The sequence below is a fragment of the Tachypleus tridentatus genome, chromosome 13, assembly GCF_004210375.1.
Source record: "Tachypleus tridentatus isolate NWPU-2018 chromosome 13, ASM421037v1, whole genome shotgun sequence".
Lineage (NCBI taxonomy): Eukaryota > Metazoa > Arthropoda > Merostomata > Xiphosura > Limulidae > Tachypleus > Tachypleus tridentatus.
The window spans coordinates 155,094,976-155,116,320 of NC_134837.1; the positions used below are offsets into that span (position 1 = coordinate 155,094,976).

Consider the following 21,345-nt stretch of genomic DNA (forward strand, 5'->3'; position numbering starts at 1 on the left):
AAGCAGGAAACAGGTTAGGGATGCCACTGTGTAGATAACAGTGACAATGAAAAATTTATAAAGTTCCATGTTTGAGATACAAGTCAGTGTTTATACATTGACAATATCATTCAACAACACCCCAATTGTCAAGGATGGTGGTGCCTGTATCCTGTTGTGGAGATGCTTTTCATCAGTATGGACTGGAAGCTTGTCAGTATTGAAGGGAAGAGAGACAGTACAAATCTTAGTGAAAAACCTGCTTGAGTCAGCCAAGAATATAAAAATGGATAAAAAATTACCATTTCAGCAGCATAATGACTCTAAGTACAAAGCCAAAGCCACCATGGAATGGTTTCAAAAGAATAAAATGAATGTGTCCTATTCAAAGTCCTGACTTGAATCCAATAGAGAATGTATAACAAGACTCGAAGATCACAATCCATCAACTATTCCCAATGAGCTTGTCAAAACTGGGACAATTTTACCAGGAAAAATGGACAAAATTACACTATCCCATTGTGAAAGGTTGGTAGAGACCTATCCAAACAAATAAACAGCAGTAAATGCTGCCAAAGGTGCTTTCACCTATTACTAATATAAGGGGCCAGATACTTATGCTATCAGCAAATTTCAATTTATATATTTTCTTTGCAGGTTTTGCTGACATTCAACCTCCTTCACACTTATCAATATTAAACTTGATCATTAGATTTTTGAATAAAAAGTTCATCAAAAAATGTGTTTATATTATTTATACTTCATCAAAATGTAACATTATTGGTAGATGTGAATATTTTTGCAAAGCACTGTAATAAAAAATCCTGTTGATATACAAAAACTATTAAACTTCTTGTTTTGTTCTTCAGTAGGATCTCGAATGTTTAAAATTTATTTGAATATTCTACAATCTGGCTTAAAATTAATTGACCATAAGTAACTAGGTGTTCAATAACTGATTTGCCATAGTACACAGAATTATAGAATTTTTGAGTTATAAATTTGAACTTTATGTTATAAACTGAAATAGTCATTATAGTATTTGTGACTCCTTCCATATGGTAAGTTGACAGCTTATGAAATGAACATAATGTTAGGACTATAGCTTATTTAATAATAAAACCTTAGACACACATTTATAAAGAAATTTTATTTTGTACTGTCATTTTTACTATCTATAATGTGGATCTCCAACTCGAAAGTGTTGTGGAGAAGTTTTAAAATAAAACAAGTAAAACAACATTGACACATTTTGCTGCTTTTAGCCTACATAGACTTAAATACTGTAAACTGGATCAATCTTATTCAATTTTGAGGCAAGAATAATTTGCGACAAAAAACGAATCTTAAAAATTTTAAATCATGCATAAAAAATTTTTAAACAAAATTTTGACTATATTAGCTACTACATCAACACAAGAAAAATACGTAAAGAGTGCTGTTTCAAGCATTTAAAATTCTATAAAGTGGGTTTATAATAATAACAATCAACAAGCCATGACACACTTTACCTTGAATCATTCTAGTATTTGGTAGCTACCAATGAATATTTTTTCATACATTCAAAGTTACTGTATGGTACGTACAAATAATATGAAACTTGAAGTGTTTTTGTGCTAAGAAGATGAACAGTTACAATTAATTAAGTATATACTATACTTAATCAGTTAACATTTAGAAGCCTTTCAATACAAAACTCTGATTGCAAATAACTCAGTTTCTGACAAAAAAGTCATTACCATCACTTGTTAAATTTGACCAATTAATTTTTTGTTAACACCAAAACAAGTAACTTCAGGCCATCTTTTAATATATCATCATATAACAAACAGATGCTAACTGCCCTCTATGTCCGTTCAGAAGTTCTTTCTAACCAAAGTATTAAAAACATATACAAGAGGTCACAACATTTCCAGAAAATGCAGTAGGGCAATAAATGTTTATGACAAAATAATGCTTCATTATTATAATATATTAACAATAAAATTTACTCACTGAAAAGATGAAATGTATTTTGTAAACAAATAAAAAGAAACACACTCAGATATGACACTTATAATACAAAGTGATAGTTATGTGGCATTTCCTGCACAACAAACTTATTGAAACTGTATCTTTAAAAATTCTGGTTTTAAAAGAAATGAAGTAACCATAAAAACCCTTGAAAATGTTTTTCCCCATTTTGTCATTAAATTCAACCTATGAAAATAAAGTATTTTTTATACACATTATTACTGTTGTTTTTCATCATTTTCATTCCCAAGGATTAAAAAACTTAAAAGACTTAATTTGACCTTGTCATAGAATCAAAAGAAAAAAAGATGATGTATTTTGGTTTTTTAACTAATAAGTTTGAATAAAATGATTATTAGAAGCAAAACAAAACAAATGTTTGTTAATAATCTTCTCAAATATTAACACTAAATATTTTAGCTTTAGAATTCTTTTGCTGACAGCAATAATTTTTTTATTACCATCTACTAAACCTGTAATATAACAATGTTTCACATAAACCTGCCAGCTAACACTAACATTGAAACTATACAACAGTTACCAAAAAGTAACATCCAATGGTTCTAATCTATGTAGGATTCTTTTGTTCACCTCTAGTCAAAAAATATCAAATGACACAAGTTTTCACAAAAAATAAAATGACTTTAACCACTTTCCTTTTTTAGCATTCTAAAATAAGAAAAATTAGGTTTAAAAATTATGAAAACATTATTTTAGTTATACTAAGATATATCTACACATTTCTCACATATTCATGATTATTTTTCAACATAAGTAAAATATTACATTTAAAAAAAATGCAAATACCTAAATGTATCACCAGGATTTCATTGAGTTTACCATCAAATTTTTTATATTTATTTTATATTCTAATAACAGCACTTTCTTGAAGACATTCAATTTGATAACAACATGAGATTGGTTAGAACACAAAGCCAATGGCCATAATTATAGAAAAAAATGTATTATGATAATCTTACTGTTTCTTTTTTGTAGTAAAGGAAGTTACATGTATGTGTTTTTTTTATATATTCTCCATTCAACTACCTTAAATTATTAAATGTTACAAATGTTTGATGTAAAACTTGAAAGATAAGTCTATTTAAACTTTCATATCACATCATATCAATGTGATGTTACTTAAAGAGATATGATGAACTTAACATCAGGAGAAATTTGCACTTCTACTAAAAATACATAATCTGAAAGTCTAAAACAATAAATAATTAAAAATTTATACCATAATGGTTAAAAATGTAAGCTATGAAAATAGAAATTGGTAGTAATACCAAAAGCTGAAAAATAAAGTCATACATTCGGAAAAACAAACATGAAATTATAGCTAACTGTTTGAACAAGAACCAGCACTAGCATGTGAACAACAAGAATAATTATTTTAACAATATGCACAACAATTGAATATTTATAAACTATAGCTACCATAACAATACATAAGATCAGCTACTGATACATTAACAGCAATGAATAATTATTTGCAACAATAATCAAATTCTGCTGCTAAAGGAAGAAAAGAAAGAAGTGTGAATACAACATTTTTCAAGCTATACAACTGTTTGAATTTCATTTTAAAAATTAAATATATCATTTTTACCTTATATTCAGTAGCTTTTAAAGTTTTAGATAAATTTAACTTCAGGAAGTATATATAAAATATAAAATTCATGTCATTTAGAATTTACTGGGAACAAATAAAAATTTATGATTTTATTTCAGATTTCACATGCAACATAATGAGTTGATTACACAGCCATTTTGGTTAGAAAAACCATAAATATGAACTTTTAATAATTCACTTCTTTATTCTACTGCTACTGAAGCATATGCAAACCGAGAAATACAAATTACTAAAAGAATGAAAGCTGAGCAGCCAGTATTCACTAATTACTCTTTGTCTAACTCTTTCTCCCATATGCTATAGTACTTCAACAACAATAAATAATTAAATGCTAACAATTATTTAAAAAAAAATGAAGATGATAAAAACTTATATCGCTTTTGAAAGCAAAATCTGAATACAATATTTAAATCTCTTTACAGACATAATTAGTTAAGTAAGACAGCAGAATCAATGGATTAGATATACATATATAACAGTTTGCTGTATTACATTAGAGCTGTTAAGTTCACAAGGCAATAAATACAGATAATGGGTATAGAAGCTTTTGTGGTATGAAAAAATAATTTTTTCTAAAAGTCTTTTAGTTTTTACTCATCAATTTTATATGATGAGTAAATATTAAATAGGACTTTTAAAAAAAAGTTGCATAATGTGTTACAATTTTACTTCATTTTTGTTTTCTTGGTAAAAATATAGAACTATATACCATTTAAACACCATGGTTAATAATCTTTTCCTTCACTAGCCAAAAAACACTAGTACATATAATTTCTTAACTTCTCATAATTAGGACATAAAAATTATAACAAAATAAAATACATTATTTTTTTAACAGAAAAGCCAACCAGTGTTTTGTCAGATTAAAAATTGTATTATAGTATTAATTTGGTTTAAATGTGATTTTTATATAACAATTTTAGTAAGTACTGTTAACATTTTTTTGTAACTTTGTAAATGAAAAGTTTTAGAGCCAAGTACAGTTTCATATTTTATCACTATCATAATCTTTACCTTTCAGTCTCTCTCTATTTTTCAGAGACAGTAAAGTAAAAAAAAAATCTTCTGTCAACAGAGGAATCATAATATTATTCAAACTGTTGAACAAAAAGTACAAAGTGTAACATTGGATCAATTCATGTTTTGGAATGTTAAATATATCTTAAAATATTAAGCAGTTGTAGTACAAAAAAACTCCTTTTTAGAGGAATGCTGTAGTTTGGCCTCTTGTTTAAGTGAAAGAAAGTTATCATTTTATGATAACAAAACAGTAATACACATGTAGGAATATCAGTTATCATGCTGTAAAAACACACTCTTCATGTCTTTAACAAAGCTCACATAAACACACCTAGGCACTATTTGTTTTTCTTCATTTGTGGAACACAACCAGTGTTTGGTCCAATTAGTTTCCTTTTTATGCAAATTATACCTAGATTTTTTGGTTTTTTGTAACATTTTTTTTTTCTGCTCAGGAAAGTAATTGTATTTGTTTTGTTACATTCAACCCATTTATGTCTAGTGATCAAACATAGTATTAGGTTTGGAACATACATTTTCCTCACTCATTATGGTGTCTATTTCAGTGAAGAAGATCAATAACATATTTTTTTCTCTGTTAAATGTAGTTTCCTTCACTGTAAAAAATTCTGTTAGTAAATATAATAGATGAGAATATATTTCATTTTTATGCTAGATGCAATTATTTCTGTTTTAAATGCAGAACATAATTAGTTACAGAGTTGGATAAAACAGCAGTGGCATGTAACCAGAAATAACATGGTACCAAAATGACGTAAGTACCATAAATTCCCTACCATACCATACAATACCTGAGAAGTAAAGATAATGCAATGTTCTTTACGAATACAGTTCACTGCAATCCTTATTGTGTTACATACTTCCATATCCAGGCAATGTATTGACTGAAGGTAATGTTTAAAAAAATATCATATGCTCTTTTCAATATTTCTGTTTAAATTACAAGTTAAAAATGAATTCCAAACTTCAATTGGATGGTGCTAGAAAGAAATCAGAAACATGAAAAAACCTCACCCTAATGTTTTGTGAATTCACAAAGTGTACTCTGCTAGATATCAACTAACTTGTATGCTACAGAATACATTATTATGAAAATGTAATTTTTCATAAATTATAATGAATAAAGGCAGAAGGAATGAGAAGCTTTGCAAAAACAGTTTATGAAATTATGTAACTAACTTTCCATGTGTTTTATTAAATGTAGATAATAAATATTCTAAAATGTTTTAAAGAAAACCATATTATTTAAAGAAAGATGAATCAGTTGTGTTAGTTACAACAGAAACCATCTTATCTGACACTTTGATATGACCTAAACAAACATGGTACCTTAACACTTAGGTTGTTACCATTCTGAAGTTACAACTTTTCAAATGACAAAAAAAGAAGCCAGTTGTGACAACTGATTTTCTTTGACTTCTCTTAGATATATAAATATAATTTATTAAAAAAAAATGGGTATATAGCAACCTCTATAAATCACATTGACTCATTAAAACCTATTGCTGAATTTTTCTGCATGAAAATTAAAATAATTTTTGTATAACCCTTAAGTGGATGACTTTTCAAGCAGCGTTTTGTTAACTTTTATCATAATCATGTAAAAAAATCTAATGTCAATTCACCTTTTTTCTATCTTGCTCACAAACTATAAACATTTTCTCTTCATTATTATTCCTATGCTTAATACTTCACTGCCTACAAACAGACTTTTTATAAACAATATTACTATGTCTAGTTCAACACTGTATTATCTTGTATTATTTTCTTAACATTTACAAAAGACATCTATTTATGGTCTTGTACAGCTGTTTGTACATGTGGTAAGGGATTATGAGGAATCAGGAAGAATGTCTATTGTTGAAGCTGGAGAAGGCTGTGGCACGAAAGGTAGTGAAAAAGTTTTAAAAAAGTTTCTGAGGGGCATGAAGATGTGCTTCATAATAGGAACACTCCAGGCCTTGGCCAGCAGCTGCTGACGACGCCCCAGGGGAATGTTACCTGTGTCTGTATAATGTTTGGGAAATCCAAAGACTCTAAAGACAATGCACATCAAAACAAGTGAATAATCACATATATAAATAAACAATATTGTTGAACTACCCTTTTAGAACATTGTAGATATTATAAATTTCATGGTACTTAACCTTTTTTTCTTGATAAGATGAAAAATTTTGTGGAATGAACATTTAATAAAACACTTTTAATTTTTAAGAATAACTTATAAAGTTGAAATATTTCATATCATAATTTTAATATCAAAAGTTTCTATTAATAAGAATGAATGAACTTACAGCAAATTGTAATCCTTTAAATGACAACCACTTACTGTCTGCTATTGTACCAAGATATCACACAGTATAACAACACAATTAACCTTATAGTAAACTAGATGCACTTAACCCTTCAGGAGTATTCTTTTTTCAGTCATATCATGCACAAAATCATCATCAGGTAATTGAAGTTTAGAGCCTGAATCATTGTCAGCTTGCACAAACTCAATTATCTCTTCAAGTATGAAAATACTAGAGTGATTTGGTGTCATTTTAGGTTCATTTTCTAACAAAAATTAAAAAATTTTCAACTACAAATATTACTGATGTTTTGAATAGCAACATATGTTGGATATGAAATGGTAGCTGAGATCATCATCTATGCAGATTAGGCTTCATCTATTGATTCTGTGCACTCATTTCATATTTCTAGCAGGAAATCCAAACTGCATTATATGATCAACATACAGCAACTGCATGCTAAAATGGTTAAATATAACTTAGCACAATTACTATTTTTTAATTCCTTTCACCTATGATGCTTAACTAAGTAGTTTATAAATTAAATTTGTATAAGTGGTATTAAGCTACCAAGGACAGAAATAATGAAATAAAATTACATTCACTTGAGAGGCATTATATTATCTTAGGTAAAGTTGCATTTCCTAATGAATTTTTTAATGCAAGTCTATGCAGTATGTTCACTTTCATCGGTGACAACTAAAGGAATACGGATGGACCATGCATTCCCGATCTGGAAAGCTAACTAAAAAGATGAAATTCCTCAGGCATACAAAAACAAATTTCAGTGTAGGGCAGTACAATTTTTGCCCAAATGAATTTATATGGAATCACTTTTTATTCTGCTTCTAATTTTGTCCTAACTGAATGAGAATTAACTGTAACTGTTTACAGTTCACCTACAGTTTAAGGCATTAATTTCATTTGTGTAGTGATAGGATGCAGGTTGTGTAACTTTTGAATACACAGCTCTGCACTGTAACTATTAGGCCTATTACACAGATAAGTGCTCTTTTCCCAATCATTATATTTTTTTTGCTGAAGTATGCCCAAAGCTCTGAGAGTTCCCTATTTTTTTTTATGTAGTCTTTTTTAAAATTCTTACAGTCATTTTTATGTACTTTTATTATTTCTATTTGATTCTATATAGATTTGTCTTTTATACTGAATTCTAAATAGTATTTTGATTATTTTTCTATCCTTGAATCTCTCACTCTCTCTCTGTATATATACGTGTGTGTGTGTGTACAGGTTTCTTCAATTTGTTCTCTTTGATTCTATGTTTTGTTTTATAAATATTTTAACTTTGGTTCTGGTACAGTACTTATAAAAGAAACTTCTGCAGTTTATCAATCACATCTCACAAACATTATGGCATAGGAAAGGGAAATTCATGGGTATACTAACTCTTTCACATTAGGAAGTGACTATAGTTGATAGAAGATTAACTGTCACGAACAGCAGAGAATGACTTTTCTCCATGTCCATCAAAAAAATTTTCCCTCTACACTGGAAAGTGACACCCCTCCACAAGCTTGAACTGACTGCCAGGTACTGGAAGCACATGTGAGAAACATAAGTATAAATAATCCCTCAACTAGTACTCCAGCCAACAGACAACAGGAGACACTCATGCACAGAAATATTAGCTGACTGTCATATTTTCTCTATGTTTTTATCAAATGTAAGTTTTGATGTCTTAACATCAAATACAAAATGTGTTTCTTATATATCACAATGTATAATATAGGGCAATATACTGCTAATTTACAATGTTTTTTGATGGAAAAATGACATTAATTGCATTGGTTGGTTGATTGTTTGGAGATTTATGGCATAAAGCAACTAGGCTATTCTGTACCAAACATCCAGTAAGAAAATTAAAAGTAAAGTTATTAGAATTTATAAAAAGGAATCAAGGTAAAGCAAAACAAAGTTCAATTTTTGAATTAAAAACTTAAATAGCATTAAATTCAATTTTTCTATCTAGTTTGCAGCAGTAAGAGAGAAAGTAATACAAGTTTTAAAAGACTTTCTGAAGCGTAATTTTAATTATTATAACTCACCAGGATGACTAAAAGATAAGTTCAAACATCAGCATTAGTTCCAGTCCTGGTTTCAAGTTATTTGGTATCACGGCTGTTTTCTAATTTTACTAGTTTTCAGCAGTAAGATAGAAAGTAAAGTAATATTAAGTCTTAAAAGTTTCTGTAACATAATTTTAATTATTATAACTTGCCAGGATGACTAACGAGTAAGTTAAAAGATCACGTTAGTCACCTGATATTGGCCTTTCAAGTCCTGATTTCAAGTTATTTGAAGTCATAGCCATTCTCTAATTTCAGATCAAACTAAATTTTCTTTAATTCGTGAAAAGGAATCGTAAAAAAAAAGTCAAATTTATAAATTAAAAACTGAAATAGCTTTAAAAAGGCCAATGACCTTTAAAAAAACTAAAAATATTTGTAAGTAAGGTGGACAGTGTCACCATCGCCAATCCCTTTATCTAATGTTATGGATAAACCTTGGGACAAAACATGTCTAAAATTGTGCAGTCATTGAGAGTCATAACAGTGCCATGACAGTAAAATGTGGCCTATTGTGACCTGAGAGTCACACGTACAACACACTGGTGCATCAGTCCCAGATAAAATAAAATGATGAGTTGAAAAACTGTGACCAATGCAATATGTCAAAGAATATTGATACAAGATGTTATTGTTTGAGAAAGGCTTCTCTGATTGATGTTTCAAGTCGAATCAGATAGTTTATGGTGGAGTGCTGTCATCGAAACTCACACTGGGTGGGCGAGAGGAGGTTGTTTGATTTGAGGAACTAAACAAGACAAGCATTAATCATCCTCTCTAAGGTCTTACAGGAATAACTAGTCAAAGCAATTGAACAGTATTTTGATGGAAGCTTGGGATCCTTCACAGAAAGGTAGGACAACAGCGTGGTGCTATGCATCAGGAAAAACATTCTCCTGCCAGATCCAGTTAAAAACAATCAGAAAAATAGCAAGAGAAGCAGGAGATAGATGGTGCAGCATCTCGTAGTGTATATCATCAAGTCCAACAGACATACTGCCAGACCAATAAAGGACCAGTTTGAGATCCACCAGTGTATCACAGTGTAAAGGGACAATTATAGTCATAGAGAAGATCAGCCCGAGAGTATAGGCGATGTTCCAGGCATCAGCTACTTCGTCACAATAAGAGAGCAAGCTTGAAAGGGAGAATAGAATTATACTGTCTACTGACCTCTCGAATCTTGTCCCATATGACTTTGGAACTAGTGGTAGAAGATATGCTGGTTGTGAACTTAATCCAGGATTCTTTCTGGCTTTGATGTCTTACCTGCTGAGCAAGTGCACAGGCTTGCTGGAAAGCAATGTGGTTTGAGTGTGGGATACAAAAGATATCACAGGCTCATTTTTGAGCCTTTCTTGTCATGTGGCAGGCAGGATATCATGGAAAACGTGTTGAGGTTTTAGAAATACATTGAACAACTGCCTGTATAATACAGTCAGTCACTGCTGCTATGCAATCTTCTATTGATGACCTACAGACGATGGCAGGATCAAGTTCTGCAAAAGCAATGAAAGAGGGCCAGTTATCTTGATCCAGCTTCCATGAGGGCACATTAGTTGGGTGGCATTGACTATGTCCAGTCTCTTTAAAAATGATAGGAAAATGATCACTGTCTCACAGGTTACTGTCAACCCTCCATGAAAAGTGGGAGAGTAGTGAAAATAAGTATAAGAAGCAGTATTGAAAAGAGAAAGGTTGTGATCTGAGAACATACACTCTACAGAGCTACCTCTTCCATCAATATCAGCACCTCCTATTCATATTCCAGTGACAGAGGACGTGAATGAATGATCATTTTGCATATTGTGGCAGGAGAAGATGTACCTGAGGAAATGCCCATACCTGAAATCAAAGGAAGTGGATCTAGAGATTTGCTGGAATGAATGGTAGGGGCAGAGATGGGTGTTGACATTTGATTTGTCAACTTCCTTAACAATGGAGGTCAAAAGACTTTCCATATTGTTTGAGAAAGATTCTTTTGAAGGCATGGAGATATCTGTCTACACTCCGACTATAGTAGTGGAATGAAGTACAGCAGCATATATCTGAGGTGAAGTGGTGGACAGTAACTTTTAAACCCCAGGGCAAGTAATGCTTTGAATCATTTTCAAACGCTGTACCTTTTTCTTCCAATGACTTAGGGCAAGAACGAAAGTAGGATGGGTGAGAGCCATTACAATTAATGCAATGAGGGTCTGTTTCACACTCATAGGCATCACGATCCTTCCCACCTCAATGAGCACATGTCAAGGAACCATGCCATGATGTCTTGAGTGACTGAAATGCTGACATTGGAAACATATGAGAGGGTTTAGAATATATCACTGTTCCTTTCAATTAAGATAACCTGGCTTGATGGTGGCAGGTGGACATGGTGATGTAAATGTAAAAAAGAGGACATTGGTCGGCAGCATATTTTCATCTTTGCAAGTGGAGATACATCTCACTGCAGAAACTCCCTGGGTGGAGAAACCAGCGAGGATCTCTGACTTGGAGATGTTCTTCAAATCCCTCTTAACAATAACTCCTTGTGACAAATTCAAAGTAGCATGAGGAGTAACCTCAATGGGTACATCTGCAATAGCCTTCGAATGCAAGAGGAGTTCACTGTGTTTAGGAGTGGATGTTTCCACCAAGTAATTCCTAGAACATAGCTTTTTTACTAACTCAAAAGAGCCAGCAAGTCCCCCTAGTCCCTTCTGAATAAAAAATGAAAAATAATTGCCTTAAAGATTTGTCTGACAAAGAGTGTAATGTCAGAAAATGAGGTTTAAAAAGTTAAAGATTGCTGTTCAGAATCTTCAAAATGTGGTCATTTATCTATGGTTTGTTTTATTCACTATTTTATTTTTTATTTGGGGGATCCATAACAAAGAAAAAATATTTCAATGCCCACTGACTACACCCACCATGGAGCCCTATAAGGGGATGCACTACAGTGCCAAACAAGGATACTGCAGCAACAACAGGGTTTCAGGAGCACTATATCCAAACACTAGCATCAGAAACAATGTCCAAAACACCTGATGAGAACATCCAACACTGGTACTTGGTTGACCCTAACCCATGTGGATCAGCAGAATGATTCTAGGAGTCCACCCCAAGGCTGTCCATCCACACGAATTCAAGGCCAAAGTGGTGTGCTCCTCAAACAACCAGGATCCTCTCCTCCCCTTTACAGTTTGCCACACATGGCAAATACATGGGTGAATGTTTAGATCACAGAGGAGGTAAACAGAACCTTCTCTGGGAGGTCCCCTCACCATGTACACCAATCCACACTGAGAGGCATTAATTGTGACAGACCATGAAATCTTATTACACTGTGAAAGGGTTAAGAATATCATGCTTCCACAAAGGTGTTAGTGTGATGTCCTTTGAATTTGGGTTAAACATATTCTGCAGGAGCACTTTCAGAATATAATTGTTTCACATCACTTTTCTTGTGAATAGCCACTTCATTCACTAGACCTAACACCAACCAATATCTGTTTGTGGTGGTACATGTAACATTTGCATCTGGATGATATCCTTAATATCTCTGTGCAATTTCACCTTCTTATGCCATAATGTTTATGGGATATGACACACTTAAGTGTAAACTTTTTTAACTGACATGACACTTTAAATCTTATTTAGAAACTCCTCATTTATCTAATAGTGAGCAATATTTTAAGATCAAAAGGAGATTATACATGTTAAAAAAAGTTAATTTTATGATAATATAAACATGAAATGAAAGAGATGAACATTGAAATAATAGTTAAAGTTCAATTCTTTCTGATAATTTTTTTAAAAAGAAAGAATGTAAAATAATTTTAGTTATAAAAATTTAACACATAATGAAATACAAAATAAGTACTTAAACTTACTGCTCAATATCTGTGACTCTCAATGCATCTTTATCATCACTTGTATTTCCATGTGTTAAGGAGTCCTTTGACTCACTTGGCAAATTATTGCACATTGTGTCAGATGACACTGTTTCAACCTAAATAAAAGAAGTTTGCATTTGAAAACTGATAACATTAGTTTAAGTACCAAATTTACAGCTTAGTTAGTATGATCAAATTGTTACTATGTTTGCAAAGACAATATTCGTTCTTGGACATAGCTGTCGTCTCAAAATATTTTGAATGAAAGACTGAACTGCACTCGCTTAAAGATGTTTCAATAAATTTGTCTCAGAAAAAACCTCAATAGCTGTATGCTTGAAATGTGTAGCCACCTTATGACACAACCAATACATTCCTGTATACAACAAAAATGAACTTTCAACTGCAATTTCTGTCTTTGAATCATAAAAATAATGTTATAATTTAAATTTTAAAATTTCCAATGATTATAATGAAAACCCCATAGCAACTCATACATATGAAGTAATACATTGTTTATATGATGTATTTTAATTTCATTTGTACAATTATCTTCTTGTGTGAGTTAGTTTCTAGTAAATATGAGAAAACCCCATTATTTATTTATTTTTCACCTTGTGGTTCAGGATTTGCCATATGTTCTAAACTACGCTTTACAAAATTAAACACACTTTCTACTTGACTACACATGTGAAAATTAACAATCACTTCGCTAAATGAATCAGAATGTATTTTCATTGTAGTTGGATAACAGATATTATTAAAATAAAGATCTTACTTCTTGGTTCAGGTTAGATGACAAAGAGCTGTTTAGTTTCACTGCTTGACGTAACATGTGGAAATGTGGCTGAAGAGGACTAAAAATGAACAAAATAAATTACGTGACAAGAAATTGTATTTCTCCTCATATTATGACAATATTACTGAATTTTATATGTATCAACCTAAATTAGGTAATTTACTAAACAAGATATCATAAAACTAATCGCAACCATAGAAACAGGATAAAAATGTATAGCAATTGCATGTAATAAAAAGTTATTTGTTTTTATACATGGGTTTTTTATCTTAAACTAGTATTAAAAAATCATTAACCATGTTACTAGTGGACACTGACCATAAACGAGGGAATACTCACAAAATGGGTGCATCAATATTTTACACAACATCAGCTCTTTTGGTTGTAATCTTTATCAACAGGCATGAAGAAATGTACACTATTATTCCCTCTTGCTTAAATGACTTAAGATACAACTTTTGTTATTTAGAGATATAATGGGATTATTATTTTTAGATCATTTTCTATAATACACTTACAAACATTAACATTGTGAATGGGTGTTAAAAAAATCTGGCTTTCACTCTAATCATCCCAAGATCAAAATAATTTTTTTCAAGTTAATTTCCAGACTAAATTAAATTTATTTAACAAAAAAATAAATAATGTATAAAATTTCAGTGAAACTTACTCACTGATGAAAGTGTGTGTAAACTGAACAATAAAAATTAAAAAATCACCTAATTAGAACACTTAGCTAAAATTTAGTTTTTCTTGTTATATAAGTCAATCATGTTAGCCTTTAAGAATTGCTAAATGGTGCTGTTAATATTTGTGAGAAAAAACAATGAATTAATTTCAAGTCAAATTAAGCAAACTTACACACATAACAAAAAAAAACTGAAATGAAGTGGTGTGCAAGTAACTGACTTACTTGTCGACTTCGCCTCCACTCCAATATTCCTCTACTCTGTTTGGGAGGGAGGCATGTGATCAACACAACAGTCAAATGAAATGAAAATAAATACCAAATAAATAAACAAATATATATGAAAAAAAGTAGAAAATTCAAGGAACAAAAAACATAAAATTCAGCACAAAATAGCAAAATCAGGCTCATGTTTGGCTTACAAATGACCATCACATTACAGTACAAAGCAATGTTCAACAGTAATTATTAATAGTTGTGTGATATTTTCATCATGTTAATGCAGAATAAAACAACCTAAAACATGATATTATTCATCCACAACGATAAAAAATGATATTCATGTAAATATTCAAACAAAACCTTCAGCAGTATAAATAAGGTTTCATTTATTCTAGAAAAATCATTCACAAATGAAAATATCAAAACGTTATTATTGTTTTGATCTATTTAAGTTCAAAATGCAAATATATAAAAAAATACATCTATGGTTATGTCTTGTTAGCCTAAAAATAATCTACTTTCTTTGATATATTATAATTAACAGCAAGCAGAAAACATATTCATGACTGATTACTAAGAGTTACAACAAGTTAAATCTGCTTTGCTTATCAGTATGAAAAACTTGTTACTCCATGACTTGTTCAGTTAGAATAACTGATTCTGAAAGAAAAATTTCAAGCTCTGGAGAAGTAACAAAGTGGAAGCCTCGAATAACAAAGCACTGGTAAAAAGGTTAGTGCACAAAAGAACTTACGCATACATTCCTGGAATATTTCCCCAAAAGTATCGAGCTTGATTTTGAGGTGCAAAATACTTTGAGTCAATTAGGGCTGGTTCACACTGTTCATAAACCAAGATAAACACCTATTAGAAAAACCTGCTACAAATAGTTATTATTCACTCATTACTGCAGAGATGCCAACCATTACAATTTGAGCATAATCACTATGATTTTGGTGTATACATTATGACTATATTACAGACAGACAAATATTACGACTTGTTGCAACTCCCAAATTATTATATATTATACAGGCATATACAATAAAGTGATAAATTGTTCTCCCAGGGCTTCAAAGGGGTGAAAGGAAAATTTCTAATGAGATACAAATAAATTTTGATAATAAATAAAAGACATAGTCCAAATGGCTACTTGCAATAATCATGTTTGTATTTGAAATAATAAAAAATATTTGTATCTCCAACATCTACCAATAGTTTGAGTATGGTGCTTCTCCATACTGGGTACGTGGGGGAATCCATAGTTATATCATCAGTGCTTGTCAGCCAATCAGCACTCGCGTAAATTGGTATTTCTCGTTTTCTAAGTACCATAGAAACACCAATGCGATCGTTTACAAGATGGAAAAAAAGAGGCCTCATTCACCAGATTGTCTTGTTTCTCGCAAGTCTAAAAGAACTAAAACTGTGAATCAAAAATTTAGGAAAGAGTATAGTGCAAAATATCCGGTCATTGCATCAAAAGTCAGTGACAGTCATGCGTTTTGTACAGTTTGTCACATCAATTTTTCTGTGGTGCATGGCGGGATAAACGATTTTTCCAGACATACAAAATTGACATCTCACCAACAAAAGGCTGAGGCGAAGACAAAAACGATGCAGATAACAACATTTATGAGTAAGAATTCAAAATATGAAACCATAAATGCAGAAGCGATGTTCACGCAATTTGTCATTGCTCATAATTTACCCCTAGCTGTAGCCGATCGTACAGGACATCTATCTGGGAACATTTTTCTTTTTCTGACTCAGTTTTGAGTCATCCATGTCTGTGGATCCATCTGTGGCTAAACTGTATCCAGTTGTTGTATGATATCTTGATCCTTTGGTTGGAAAAATTGTTTGTTCTCTTTTGACAATGGTGGAATGGAAAGAAGCTTCAATGGGAGAGAATATTTTCAAGCTTTTGGACCACGAACTGACAAAGAGGAAAATTCCATGGGAAAACTGTCTTAGTTTTTCTTCCGACAATGCCTCAGTTACGTCTGGTACAGGTAAAGGTGTGATGGGACACATCTCAAGACGACAGCTGTGCCTGTCACCTCGTGAATATTGCTGCCCAGAAAGTTCCAGAGAACTGCCCTGCTCAGTTTCTGATATATTCATAGATAACTACTATTTTCTGGACAAAAGCGCTAGCAGAAAACAACATTTCAAAGAGTTTCAAGGATTGTATGACAAAGAAACAAGAAAAATTCTATAACCTGTTAACACAAGATGGCTATCACTTGGGGTGTGCCTCAACAGAATATTGGACATGTGAAAGCCATTGAAGAAGTATTTTCACTGTGAAAAGGAAAAACTAGATTCAAAAGGATCTAAACGTGCAGCTCAGTCAGGCAGCAAGACTTTAACAGTCAGGATATCCTCTCAGCCACACAGGGAGACAAGACAACAGTCTCCAAAAGCAGACAAAGAAACATTTGATATAACTCAATATATGTTTGAGCAGTCTGACCTTAAACTAAAGAAGAGACAATGAATGAAAAAAGAGAAGAAAACGAAAGCTAGCAAGGAAGTAACCAAGAAAAGTTATGCGCAGAGCAAGCTAGATAAGTTAAGAGTTTTCTTGGACAACAAAATGAACTTCTTATTTTGTCTTTTTCTTCAGTCTGCAATTCCTCAATTTGAGCAAGCCAATTTGATATTGCAAAGAGAAGAACCTTGCATACACATTATGCATAGAACTCTGATTACATAAGTTAAAAATATACTTGTCAGATACATCAAGCCAGAATACCTTGAAGGCAACATCACTGAACTTAGACTACAACAATGAATCCTTACACAAATCTGATGAGGCAGTTTCTATTGGAAATGCTGCCAAGGAATACATTGTTAAATATGAAAAGAACCTGGAGCTAATCAGCTTTTACACCAGTGTCAAGAAATACTATATTGCAGCTACAAATTACATGATGAAACATTTCCCTCTAAATGATGAACTTCTGATTCATGCAGAGGTTGCTGATCTAAAACTGAAAGTCAGCAAAGATTTCTCTTCTCTACGCTTCTTCACAGGCAGGTATCCTGTCCTTGTCAATACACATGAGCACAACACTATTGACAAGTTGGAAGGGCAATATTTGAACTATCAAACTGATACTTTCTCAGAAACTGTCCTTCAGTTGAATGTTGACAAGTTTTGGGTTCAGCTGTCTGCAGTTACGGATGGAAATGGCAACCAGAAGTATGACATTCTGTGTAGGGTTATGCTTGGAATTCTTACAATCTACCATTCTAATTCTGACAGTGAAAGGATATTTAGTTTAGTGACTAAAGACAAAAGCAAGTTCAGACCAAACTTGAGCACCTCAGTTTTGAGTAGTATTATAAAACATAAGATGTGTATGCAGTTAAATGGACAATGTTGTTATAACCCCTAACCATCCAGAGACATTCTCATGAAAGCAAAGGCTGCAACAGCTGCAAAACTATTACAATAAGTGTCATAAACATGATATAAACTAGTCCTTACACAAAGGCTTTTTCTGCTTACTGTTTGTGCATGTTCAATGTTGTATTACCAGTATGTTTGTTATTCTGAACTAAATAAAAGACATAATTTCAAAAGAATTTTTTTAAATTTATTTATTAAACATACAAAACACAGTCATAAATGAGTAATCTATAGTGGTAATTAATAACAATAGCTATAATAATAATATAATAATAAACAGCTTAGAAACATTGGTCAGGCCTAGTAGCTGCAAATGATAAAGGGCTCTGGTCTACAATCATTACGCTCAGTCATTTGAAATAGTTGGCATCTCTGTTACTGTAACCTCAAACCAAGGTTACCAGTCTATTTATCTAACTTTAACATGATAAATACTTGCATATTTTATTAACTTTAAAATAAGAGCAAGTTAGTAATAAGAATACATTTTTTACAACATAGTTTAATTAAGCTTATTATAATCTTATATCTAGCAAAAAAAAGGGGGGGCAAGAGGTGTAGCAAAGGTTGTATTTGTAACACTATCTAGTATTAAAACACAAATAATATGTTTAAAAATTCCACTTTATCAATTGAGCTGAAATTCAAAATATGGGCAGTTCATTACAATTTTTTTTCATATAACGTATTTCATAAAGCAGCTCAATATTGAATTCACTATATTAAAACTTACATTTTAAACCATTTAATACATGACACCATAAAAAATGTCATTCATTTAATTCTTTTTACGGTAGTCTTCACTGAAAAATACTGACTACATTTTATAATAATTTTAACCCTGAACAGCAAAATAACAACACAATAATATTTTTAGTAAGGCTACAGCATGATAAGACTACTTTTGTAGTTGAAGATACCACTCTTGCTGAACTTATTAAATAAACAACTACAAAAAAGTAATATCTTCAAGTTACTTACTTGGAGGAATCGTGTAATAATAGATTTGTATTCTTGTGGAATGGATGTTACATTTTCATAAAGCCAGAAAACATGACGCTCTTTGTTTGCCAACTGTACTGCCTTTAATAGTCGAAAAAAATCAAAAAACAATCTCCCTGTTCCAGTTGCATCTGTAAACAAAAACTTAAACTAGAGTGGAATATATTCAGTTAAAACTAAATAAACCATCTAATGTATAATGGAGTCAAATTCACAACATTTGGCAGTGTATGGAAAAAATGAGAGCAGCAATAATGATGATCTGGGAAAGATCCTGGATGTTGTTTTCATTAAAAGACTGATGTAAACTAAACATGACATAAAAAAAAAACATTTATTTTATGCAAGTGCAATCAAGAATAAATTAATTGTTACTTTAATAGATAAGTTGACAATGCAAGATATAGAAGTTCAAATTATTTATTCGTATAATGCAAAAATACATCAAGGTAATCAAAAAATTACTTCTCACTAAATCTGAAGTTGTATTTATTTTAGTTGAGAACAGATATTCTGAATAATAAAAACTAATTAAATGCTGAAATTCTACTCAGCAACAGCAAAGCAATTAAAACATTAAGTGCTGCAATACAAGGCAAATACTGAATGAAGTTTCAGGGCAATATCTTTGATATAATAAATGTGTACTCTTCATTTTCTGAAACTTTATTTAATGATATGGTCAACAAGTTCAGCCAACTTTATCTCTAGAGTGCTTTTAGGCATTAACACTAAATTTATGATTTATTAACATACCATATAAGCCTTTTCTTCCAGAACTAACCAATGAGGGATCAACACATGGTGACCCACCAATCACAAGATCTACAGGACAAAGCTTGGCTACCTATAATATTTCACAAGGAACAAAATAAGTTTCAAGAAAAAAAGGAATAAATTTTCAAATATTTAATTGACATTCAAAATATGGCTAAATTTATCACAAATATGCAACAAATTTGGATCTTACATTTGTAGTTATTAAATACACATTTATTGAATAGAATATAACACGTTACTTGTGCTAAATAAATACATTTCCCAACTCTTAATAAAAATAATTAAATTATGAAGGTCATTTATTTATATTCATTGTTTGTTTGTTTTTTGAATTTCTAGCAAAGTTACATGAGGGCTATCTGTGCTAGCTGTCCCTAATTTAGTCGTGTAAGACTAGAGGGAAGGCAGCTAGTCATCACTACCCATTGCCAATTCTTGGGTTACTCTTTTACTGACAAATAATGGGATTGACCATCACTTCAGAATGTCCCCCCACAGCTAAAAAGGTAAGCATGTTTGGTTCGACAGGGATTCGAACCTGCGACCCTCGGATTGCAAGTCGAGCGCCCTAACCATCTGGCCATGCTGGGCCCCTTGTATTTATTATTTATATAATAATTATACATCAGATATTAGATGATGGGACGTGTAACTTTAAATTTTTTATGCACAATGTTTTACTGCATTTGTCAATAAAGGCTCTCATGAACTTGGCTATATTCTGAGTAGAAAACAAGGTATTGACAGTGACTACAACAGCATATTAAAAGTAAACATAATTTTATCTATCTCTGTATCAATGATGAAACAGACTAAAATAAACAGTTCTTTTAGTCTAAGTAATAGGATTTCACATCATCTATATGATAAAAATGGGTACATCAAAATCACAATTTTCAAATAGTTAAAGGAATACATTTTAAAATTAAACCAGTATTTTAGGCACAAGCTTAATTACTAAAGAAACTGCGCATTGTTACCTACCTCAGCATCAGAAATTTCCTCAATTTGGCCCAGGTGAGTGACATTACATTTGTGCTGCACAATTGAAATGTTAATTGCATCGTGATCCATTTCACTTGCATAATAAGCTTCTACTTCAATTCCCAGTTGATCTAACACATATCTTCCTTTGGGAATATAACAGCAATATTTGCTTAGAAATCTGTTCACTAATATACAAATTATACTAGAATATTACAACAAATATTCTACTAACTATCATAAATTCTATTATGGGGATGAAACATGCATTATATGTTAAAAATTGTTGGAAAGATTAAAATGAAAGTCCAGTTCTAATAATGCTAATCATGTAGGTTATAAAAATCAGAATGGTAATAACAGAGTAAAATGTAGCCCTAAAAACAAATGTATTTCATTTATGTAACCAATTCCTTCTTAAAGAAAACAAAAATACAAAAAATATTTAGAAATTATTATTCTTTTGTTAAAAAAAAGGAAAAAAATTGCCAGAATTATTACAGTATCACTAAGAATCTCTC

The 21,345-nt window shown here is 31.3% G+C and overlaps 1 protein-coding gene across 20 annotated transcripts in view; it reads right to left on the reverse strand.

Annotated features, from left to right (window-relative positions):
* Positions 1–1,114: 1,114 nt before the first annotated feature.
* The window catches only part of LOC143240177 (DNA (cytosine-5)-methyltransferase 3B-like), a 79,583-nt gene continuing 59,352 nt past the window's right edge, over positions 1,115–21,345 (reverse strand). For 15 of the 20 annotated variants that reach the window (XM_076482223.1, XM_076482220.1, XM_076482216.1 and 12 more), the window contains 8 exons: positions 20,821–20,970; positions 19,817–19,903; positions 19,040–19,191; positions 15,392–15,477; positions 14,641–14,676; positions 13,707–13,785; positions 12,926–13,044; positions 1,115–6,705 (listed from right to left, as the gene is read on the reverse strand). In XM_076482223.1, coding sequence (XP_076338338.1) covers positions 6,501–6,705; positions 12,926–13,044; positions 13,707–13,785; positions 14,641–14,676; positions 15,392–15,477; positions 19,040–19,191; positions 19,817–19,903; positions 20,821–20,970 — 914 coding nt within the window. In that variant the 3' untranslated portion in view covers positions 1,115–6,500. Of the gene's footprint in view, positions 8,518–12,925; positions 13,045–13,706; positions 13,786–14,640; positions 14,677–15,391; positions 15,478–19,039; positions 19,192–19,816; positions 19,904–20,820; positions 20,971–21,345 lie in introns of all 20 variants that reach the window. The other 5 variants (XM_076482221.1, XM_076482219.1, XM_076482213.1 and 2 more) reach the window with 2 other exon arrangements.